The sequence below is a fragment of the Aotus nancymaae genome, unplaced genomic scaffold (genome assembly GCF_030222135.1).
Source record: "Aotus nancymaae isolate 86718 unplaced genomic scaffold, 86718_ANA_hifiasm-v0.15.2.pri h1tg000012l, whole genome shotgun sequence".
NCBI classification, from domain to species: Eukaryota; Metazoa; Chordata; class Mammalia; order Primates; family Aotidae; genus Aotus; species Aotus nancymaae.
In genome coordinates this window covers 34,444,437-34,454,665 of record NW_026988423.1, presented here as the reverse complement: position 1 = coordinate 34,454,665, position 10,229 = coordinate 34,444,437, and the positions used below count along the sequence as shown (strand labels likewise).

At 43.0% G+C, this 10,229-nt stretch overlaps 1 protein-coding gene across 1 annotated transcript; it reads left to right on the top strand.

Annotated features, from left to right (window-relative positions):
- The first annotated feature begins 1,348 nt into the window (after window positions 1-1,348).
- On the top strand, window positions 1,349-1,705 carry LOC105734228 (elongin-B). Its single transcript, XM_021671246.2, has one exon. The coding sequence runs from the start codon at window positions 1,349-1,351 to the stop codon at window positions 1,703-1,705; it is 357 nt and encodes a 118-aa protein (XP_021526921.1).
- The last annotated feature ends 8,524 nt before the right edge of the window (window positions 1,706-10,229 follow it).

Sequence of the window (10,229 nt, the reverse complement as noted above, 5' to 3'; positions counted from 1 at the left end):
ACTGTCTCCAACAGTACTGACGGGCAAAAAGGTATGAAAAGACAAAGGAGTTAATATGATTAATAGATAACATGGAAAAGTTTTTCAATTTCAACTTCACCAGAAATCAGTATACCAGTTTTCGCTAAGAAAATTAGCCAAAGTTGAAGAAAGAACTAGTGCTATCATCCATAGCTGCTAAGTATGTGATAAAACAAGGAACCGATATATGTTTGGTGGCAATATAAAATTTGTACAATCCTCCAGTGTGGCAGTAAGTATGTGCAAGGATCTTAAAAATGTTCATGCTTTTTGGTAATTTAACAGCAGGGAATTATCCTAAATGAGAAAAATATGTGTATCATGCAGAAAGACATTTGTCAAAACATTATTTATGGCTGCAAACCACCTGAATATTGAACAGTAGGAGAACACAAGAGAAATTATTATATATTTATTTGAGGATATATTTATATAAATACATATATGTTTATTAAATATTTGAGCAAATATGAATCAACATGGGCAACTTCCATAATCATAATGTTGAGCAGGAAATAAAAGCAAGTTGTACAATACTTTACACATTTCATGATACTAATTATATAAAGTTTGAAACATGCAAATAATATTACATATTACTTAGCAATACATACGTATGTGGTAAAAGCATAAAGAAATGTATGAGCTGAATAATCACCAAATTTCAGAAACTGGTTACATATGTTAGAGATGGAGGGAGCTGCAAATGAGGATGATTACACAGAGGGTATCAATTGCATTGATAATGTTTGTTTGTTTGTTTTCGAGACGTTGTTTCTCTCTTGTTGTCCAGGCTGGAGTGCAATAGAGCTATCTCGGCTCACGGCAACCTCCGCCTCCCGGGCTGAAGCAATTATCCTGTCTCAGCCTCTGAGTAGCTGGGACTATAGGCATGCACCACCACGCCTCGCTAATTTTTTTTGTATTTTTAGTAAAGACGGCGTTTCTCCATGTCGATCAGGCTCGTCTCGAACTCCTGACCTCAGGTGATACGCCCACCTCGGCCTCCCAAAGTGCTGGGATTACAGGCGAGTGAGCCACAGCGCCTGGCCTGATAATGTTTTATTTCTTAAGCTCTGCGAGATACATGGATGTTCATTCCATTATTCTTTTTAGCTTCTTGTATGTCTTAAATCTTTCATGGTAAGTTTACAATATTATGTAGCTATAAAATAGTCTCATAGAAAGCCAATATGGTAACATGGAAATAAAGGTCTTCGCCGGAGGAGGCGGGGCGGCGCGGGGCACGCCAGGCCGCGCGCGGGCTGCCGGGAAAGGGGCGGAGCGCGACAGCGCCGGCGCATCGACGGGAGAGGCTGCCGCCGCGATGGACGTGTTTCTCATGATTCGGCGCCACAAGACCACCATCTTCACTGACGCCAAGGAATCCAGCACGGTGTTCGAGCTGAAGCGCATCGTGGAGGGAATCCTCAGGCGGCCACCCGACGAGCAGCGGCTGTACAAGGACGACCAACTCTTGGATGATGGCAAGACACTGGGCGAGTGCGGCTTCACCAGCCAAACAGCACGACCACAGGCCCCAGCCACGGTGGGGCTGGCCTTCCGGGTAGATGACACCTTTGAGGCCCTGCGCATCGAGCCGTTCTCCAGTTCGCCCGATCTCGTCGACCTGATGATGCCCCAGGACTCCGGAAGCAGTGCCAATGAAGAAGCTGTGCAGTGAGGGCCCCCCTGAGGCCCATACCCCCCAATGAAAGAGGTTTGGGAGTCAAAAAAATAACATGGAAGAAGTTTGTGACATGGAAGAACTTTAATGACATTAAGTTAAACAAATTACATATTCAAAATGATTACAACTACTTGAAAGCCATCCAAAAATCTTGCAAAGAAATAACCCCCAAAGTTGCTATTTTTCGCATTGGATGGTGATGTTATTACTTCCTTATTCCTTTAAAACTTTTTCTCTATGTTCTCTTACGATTGACATTACAAATATAATTGAAAACCAATAAACCTACTTTAAAAATAAGCATGGCGTATTTATTAGTTACTAAGCCATTTGTACTATTATGTCACATTTGATTTGTAAATTAATGTTCTGCTTAGCTTTGAGTCTAGCATTGTGTGTAAGATGTGGAAAGATGGAAAAGACCGGAAAGAGCGGAGCTTGTCGGGGACCTGAGTTAGTTGACAAAGGGGTATGAAGGCAGTATGGGGTCGAGCATAGTGGCTCATCCCTGTTGTCTTAGCACTTTGGGAGGCTGAGGAGGGAGGATCACTTGAGCCCACGAATTTGAGACCAGCTTGGGCAGGGCAATGGGAGCCTGTCTCTACAAAAAATAAAAATTAGTTGGGCATGGTATGGTGTGCCTATAGGCCTAGCTACTCAGGAGGCTGAGGCGAGACAATTGCTTGGGTACAGGAGTTTGAGGCGGTGGCGAGCTATGATTGCACCACTGCACTCAAGCCTGGGTGACACAGTGAGACCCTGTCTTAAAAAGAAAAAAAAGAAAGAAAGAAAAAGAAAGCAGGGTGGGCCAAGGCTTGCTGTTCCAAATTCCTGAAATGTTTGAAGAAGATTATTCTGATTGTTATGGTAAGGTTGGCTTCCAAAATGAGACTTGAAGTGGCAGCAAGGTTCTTTATATGAAAGTAAGCAACATAAAATAAATTCACTCTGTTGAGAGAAAGAATAAATGAATGGAAGAACAAGTCAGAGCTAATATTAATTGAGGCTCTTAATTCTTAGATACTGTTATTTCAATGATTTCCCATGGATCTTAGAATTTTAGAACTGGCATGGGTCTTTGAGAGCATTTAACTTCTTTATGTTATAGTCAAACAAACTAAATTCCAGAGAAGCTGAATAACACTACCAAGTAAATAAAAGAGAGTATTTGGACTTTTCTTTCATCCTACTATTTCCTTTCTTGAAAAAATGCAGGTGGACCGGGCACAGTGGCTCATGCCTGTAATCTCAGCACTTTGGGAGGCCTAAGTGGGTGGAGTTTGTGACCAGCCTGGCCAACACGATGAAACCGGTCTCTACTAAAAATACAAAAATCAGCCAGGCGTGGTGGCAGGCACCTTTAGTCCCATCTACTCAGGAGGCTGACCTGTAGTCCCAGCTACTTGGGAGGCTGAGGCAGGAGAATCACTTGAGCTTGGGAGGCAGAGGTTGCAGTGAGCTGAGATTGCATCACTGCACTCCAGCCTGGGAGACAGAGTGAGACTCCACCTCAAAAAAAAGTAAAAATAAAAAGCAAGTGGGGGCCTGATCTTTTAACAAGAAAATGTGCTACAAATTCCTTGGCCTGCCCTTTGCCACTTACAGAAAACCCCTGACAATCTGGCTCCAACCTATTGCTCCCCCTTATCTCCCACTGATCCTCCAGAACAAGCATGGGATTTTTGGCATACTCACCAGTAAGGCCCTCCACCCTTCTCTCTGCCTATCTAAAACAATTCATCTTTCAAGGCACAACTAGAATACTTTGTGGGTTGACTGTAACCAAGAGTGTAATCCAGAGGTAACATCATGAGTGCCCGAATTTGAAGTGTGTGGAAATGAAGTAGAACAGAAAAAACTTGTGCTTAAGAAAGAGGAGAACAAAGAAGCCAGGGAGAATAATAATAACAGTACTACTAATAATGGCAGTGTTAACCACTAACATTAATGCATGCTTATGATATGCCAAACCCTGTGTTAACCATTTTTATGTTCATTATCACACTTAATAATGTTCTCAGTAACTCTGATATGGTAATCAGGATTGTGTTACGTGTAACAGAAAATCCTATTGGGCTGGGCGCGGTGGCTCATGCCTGTAATCTCAGCACTCTGGGAGGCCGTGGCGGGTGGATCACCTGAGGTCAGGAGTTCAAGACCAGCCTGGCCAACATGGTGAAACCCTGTCTTTAAAAAGAAAATCCTTTTATAAGAAGTCAGGTTTGTATTTCCCTTCCATTCAATAAGGAGGCCAGTCCAGTTTCGTGTGACTTCATGAGAGGTCACCAAGAACCCAGAGTCATTCTATCTTCTTTCTCCACTGTTCTTAGCATATATCTTTCATTTTCAAGATCATAATACAACTTTTCAAGACATTACAACTGCCTTCCAGAGAGAAATGCAGTGGGTATTTCTTTTGAAGGACTTCTGTCAACATCTCTTTGGTCAGAGCTATGTTATCAGGCCACTGCTAGTTGCGAGAGAGGCTGGGAGACCACCAAATGAAATTCTGTTAATAAAGAGGAAGGAGAGAGGGATATTTAGGTAGGCAGCCTGCAGTGTTATCCTTGTTTTATAGATGAGGAAAATGGGGCGTAAGAATGCTAAGAGCTGGGCGTGTGGCTCACGCCTATAATCCCAGCACTTTGGGTGGCTGAGGCGGGTGGATCACCTGAGGTCAGGAGTTCCATACCATCCTAAACAATATGGTGAAACCCTGTCTCTACTAAAAATACAAAAATAGCCAGGCATGGTAGTGTGTGACTGTAGTCTCAGCTACTAAGGAGGCTGAAACAGGAGAATTGCTTGAACCCAGGAGGCAGAGTTTGCAGTGAGCCAAGTTCGCACCACTGCACTCCAGCCTGGGTGACAGAGTGAGACTCCATCTCAATTAAAAAAAAAAAAAAAAAAGCCAAGCAACAGGCCAGGCATGGTGGCTCATGCCTGTAATCCCCCAGCACTTCGGGAGGGCGAGGCAGGCGGATTACTTGAGGCCAGGAGTTCGAGACCAGCCTGGCCAAATAGCAAAACCCCATCTCTACTAAAAATAGAAAAATTAGCCAGGTGTGGTGCCACATGCCTGTAATTCCAAATACTCTGGAGGCTGAGGCAGGAGAATCGCTTGAACCTGGAAGGCGGAAGTTGCTGTGAGCCATTATCATGCCACTGCACTGGGTGACAGAGTGAGATTGGGTCTCAAAAAAAAAAAAATGCTAAGAAACAGTGGGACAAGTAGATCTGACAGCATTGCCTATGTCCGTAGTCCCTAACAGTTTACATTATATGGCGCAATTGTTTGTTTGTTTGTTTGTTTTGAGACGGAGCCTTGCTCTGTTGCCTAGGCTGGAGTGCAGTGGCACGATCTTGGCTCACTGCAATCTTCACCTCCTGGGTTGAAGTGATTCTCCTGTATTTGGCACAATTTTTTAAATGGTTTAGTCCTACTCTCTACTTAAGGTGTGGTATAAACAATATCAGAACACGTTTTATACTACGGTTTCCCTTCTTTGGTAGCTTCTCTTCCTCTTTCCTGCTGTCTTTTCCTTTCAGATCTCAGAGGGGAGGCTGCAGGTTTTGGTTAGAGCTGGAAGGAAGGAAACTAGTGTCATTCTTTTGTTTCCCATTTGAAATTGTGGCTAACTCTAGGAAACAATAGGCAGGATGGTTTAATAAGACTTGGTAAATGATTAAGTGTGGAGCTTGAGGTAGAGTCAAACAAAATCTTAAGGTTTTGACCACAAGGTTTTCACGTGGACAATGGCAGATATGTACTAGAAAGGAGAATTGTTGGTTTACTTTTCTGCATTAAGTTTCAGATGTTGGCAAAAATTCCTAATAGGTATCAATAAATCTTATGTAAATCAACCATAATGAGCAAGGGAGAAGAAAAATAAGGTAAACATACTAAAAAAAAAAAAAAAAAGACACCGGCTGGGCGCAGTGGCTCACGCCTGTAATCCCAGCACTTTGGGAGGCCGAGGTGGGTGGATCACAAGGTCAAGAGATGGAGACCATCCTGGTCAACATGGTGAAACCCCGTCTCTACTAAAAATACAAAAAATTAGCTGGGCATGGTGGCGTGTGCCTGTAATCCCAGCTACTCAGGAGGCTGAGGCAGGAGAATTGCTTGAACCCGGGAGGCGGAGGTTGCTGTGAGCCGAGATCGCGCCATTGCACTCCAGCCTGGGTAACAAGAGCGAAACTCTGTCTCAAAAAAAAAAAAAAAAAAAAAGACATGATGATCCTGTCCTTACTGGAATAATAAAATGTATTTGTTTTACCTATTTTGATGCCTGTTTATAATAAGATGCTATATGCCTAAAGATGAAAGAAAAGTATTTCACAGTTTTGAAGATAAGGCAACGATGACATTTTTAAAAAAATGACCAGAAGCATCATCAGTTTCTATTTATGTCTGCACTTGGAGGACAGATGGCATTTTATTAAATTCCTACAAACCAGGTCTATAAATTGGGTAGATGGAATAAACACAAAAAAATTGGGAATTCAGTGCCTCCATGATGTATGACATTGGCAAAAATCAGCTTCACACATCTCAAAAGTGGTAAGTGCTATTACTTTTCATCTCATGGATACACTGTTAATTCTAAGTGTGGCAAAAGCCAATGCCAATTAATGTTTAGTCTTGTCTTTGCTGAACATCAAGGTGTATTGACAAATTTGGTATTAGAATCTTCTTAATGGATGAAATTTTCTGAACTCTGTGCACACCCTGTTTGGATGTGTTATATATTTTTTGCTATGACTTCAAGTGTGGTCCATGGACCAGTAGCGACATCACCTTGGAATCTGTTAGAAATAGAGTCTCCGGTTGGTTGCGGTGGCTCACGCCTGTAATCCCAGCACTTTGGGAGGCTGAAGTGGTTGGATCACATCAGGTCAAGAGTTCAAGACCAGCCTGACCAACATAGAGAAACTCCATCTCTACTGAAAGTACAAAATTAGCCTGGCGTGGTAGCACATGCCTATAATCCCAGCTACTTGGGAGGCTGAGGCAGGAGAATCGCTTGAACCCAGGAGACAGAGGTTGCGGTGAGCTGAGATCGCACCATTGCACTCCGGCTTGGGCAACGAGATCAAAATTCCATCTCAAAAAGAAAAAAAAAGAAATGATCTCTCCTCAGAAGAGATGCACATATAAATTTGAACACAGTACTTTGCATACATTTTAGAGGAATTCAAGGTTAAAAACCAGGGTCTTATTTTCCTCTCTAACCTGGGGGAACACTTTTAAACAAATCTCATGTGGTCATGAACAAGTAGGTCATGAACACAGCATGAATAGCTGAGATGTTCACGTGCCTGTGTGACTTTTGTGTGAAGAAACAAACAAAATTTAAAAATATTTCTTCTAGAAACTTAGTCACCAGCAATGATTGCATTTTTAGGTATCAGTGATTAATGCTTCTTCCTGGTGAGGAAATAAAAAAATTAAACCTAAAAAATTTGATTGTGTCTTGACTACAAAAGCAATTGGGTGCCATATTGGAATTTGAAGAGAAGACTTGAAAGGGAAGACTCTTACTTAGTTCTCAAACTCTCTGTTGGTTTTTTAAATATGATAAGAAAGAGCAGTTAAGAGAATATTTGCATTCCATGACCACATGAGTAGAGTAAATAAAAAACACTGCTAAGGAGGAGAAAAGGTCTTACTTAAGAAGAAATCCATACAGAACCAGTCTGTCTCTTGCTGTTTGCTGAGAGGGAGCAACAAGCTCAAGCAACTTACAATCTAAACATGAAGTATCGGCCAGGCACGGTGGCTCATGCCTGTAATCCCAGCACTTTGGGAGGCCGAGGTGGGCAGATCACCTGAGGTCAGGAGTTCGAGACCAGCCTGGCCAACATGGCAAAACCCCGTCTCTACTGAAAATACAAAAATTAGCCAGGCGTGGTGGCAGGTGCCTGTAATCCCAGCTACTTGGGAGGCTGAGGCACAAGATTCTATTTCGCTTGAACCCGGGAGGTGGAGGTTGCAGTGAGCTGAGATCATGCCACTGCACTCTAGCTTGGGTGACAGAGTGAGACTGTGTCTCAAAAAAAACAAACAAAAAAAAACATGAAGTATCATGGTAGGTATCAGGGTACAGTGGAGTTTCTCATTTCTTGCTGTCTCTTTTAATGTAAGTGTGGTCTTTACTAACAAAGGATTATTTCTCTAACCAATAGCACTTAGTTTCCTCTTAGTCTTTAAAACTTTGCACCCATGGCCCTAAAGAATGTCACTGTCAGTTAGGCACTGTGGCTCACACCTGTAATCCCAGCACTTTAGGAGTTGGAGGCAGGCGGATCACCTGAGGTCAGTGTAAGGTCTGTTCTCGCCGAGTTTAAAGTGAAGAAACTGAGGCCAGCACAAGATCTGATGCGAAGGAATTTATTCAGGCTCCCAGAGAGGTTCTACTGTCTGACAGGAGGGGCCAGAGAAGTCACATAGACGCCTCTCAGACAGGGGGTTTTATAGGGAGTGAAACAGCTCGATTGGTTGTGGGAGAGCAGGACTGCTATTGGGTAAGTTACAAGCCTTTACCTAGGACTTGGCTTGTTGTTGGTTGGAATTACTCGGCTGCTATTGGTTGTTAAGACTTGGCTGCTATTGGTTGTTAAGATGCTAGGGTTACCACACCTTGTTTGCATACTGGGCTCTTTTAAGGGAAGGTCAGGCTGTGTGAGCATGGGAGAAGGGAAAAAGCCTGAGCGTGTCTGAGCTTGCCTGAGCTCGTCCAGGCTTGTCCAAGCTTTTGAAAAGAAGGAGGCGGGGTCTGCGTCCGTGCTCCCAGTGAGGCAACCGACCTTACAGTCAGGAGTTTGAGACCAGCCTGGCCAACATGGTGAAACCCCATCTCTACTAAAAATACAAAAATTAGCTGGGCGTCGTGGTAGGTGCCTGTAGTCCCAGCTACATGGGAGGCTGAGGCAGGAGAATCTCTTGAACCTGGGAGGCAGAGTTTGCAGTGAGCTGAGATCCAGACACCATACTCCAGCCTGGGTGACAGAGTGAGACTCTGTCTCGAAAAAAAAAAAAAGAATATCACTGTCTCTCTAGTCTTCTCATAGGCTTTATTGCCATATGTGCTGGAAAAATCCATCCAAATTTTTTTCATCTGATTTGCATGAGCAATATCTATTTCTGAGGATTATTCATGGATTACCCATAAATATTCAGAACAGTGTTCCTGTAGATCTTAATCTTTGCTATATTTGGCTTAGGGTTTTGTTTTCTAAAAAATTTTCCATTTATTTTATCCCATTCAGCATAAGATTCCCCCAGCTTACCATTTGGTCAGCCACGATATTTGCAATCTCACTTGAATCAAATGGGAGTATCTGTATGAAAGGCTCTGTGTTTTAGAACACTATACAAAAAGAAAGAGTTTTACTTAAGATAGAAATATTTTGCCCTATATTGAGTTTTTAAAATTAAGCTTTAAGTAAACAACAGAAAAAGATGTCTGAATGTTTCATCAGTGAAAATTCTTAGAGAGTATTTTCTATAATGTTTTCTGGGAGCTGTCATTTAAAACACGAGTCATTCATCTATCTTCTGAGGCTACTCTACTAAAGGTTTTGTGCTTCTTTTTGTTTTTCTCTTTCCATGTTGCTTCCCAGTACTTCTCTGCTCTTGTTTGTAAGGAAAGCGAGCAAACCACTGGCTCAAACTCTGAGCACGACTCTAAGTTTGAGTACAAACTCTTAAGTACGACTGTTTTTCTCTTCCATTCCTACTATGTTGTTTTGTCATTTCCCCTGTTATTCATCAGCTAGCCGTCAAGCCAAATCATACACAGAGGAGAAGAAGATGACAAAAGGCCACAGTTTGTTTAAAACAGGCTGGAAAGCAACCTTCTCCAACAAACAGGTAGCAGTCCAGCACAGGTGAACGCTCACAGAGGGGCCACTGGGCTGCGACCCATGCATTCCCTTGGGACCAACTGGTGTGATCAGAGGAAACGGAATCACAGATTGCTCAGCTGTGTTTCCTGCTGTCAGTGAGTAGAGAGAATGAAAACTAGGCTTGGTGAGTGAACAGACCACAGGCAAAGTGATAGAGCCAGTCAAGTGTGTCTGGGGCAGAAACCTTGACCCCAGGCATTCCAGAAATCATTTCTACTAATAATTGAGTCTTATCACACATCTCTCTCTCTCTCTTTTTTTTTTTTTTGAGATGGCTTCTTGCTCTATAGCCCAGGCTGAAGTGCAGTGGCGTGATCTCGGCTCACTGCAACCTCCACCTCCCGGGTCCCGGTTCAAGCAATTCTCCTACCTCAGCCTCCTAAGTAGCTGGGATTACAGGCACAAGCCACCATGCCTGGCTAATTTTTGTATTTTTTAGTAGAGATGGGGTTTCACCATGTTGGCCAGTCTGGTCTTGAATTCCTGACCTCGTGATTCTCCTGCCTTGGCCTCCCAAAGAGCTGGGATTAGGGGCGTGAGCCACCGCGCACATCTCAGTTTTTGAAGGATCAAGTTAAGTACATAGTAGGCTCACCATAAACTTGTA

Bases quoted from the DNA above. Each gene is read 5' to 3' on its own strand.
- LOC105734228 (XM_021671246.2), top strand. From the start codon at position 1,349: ATGGACGTGTTTCTCATGATTCGGCGCCACAAGACCACCATCTTCACT.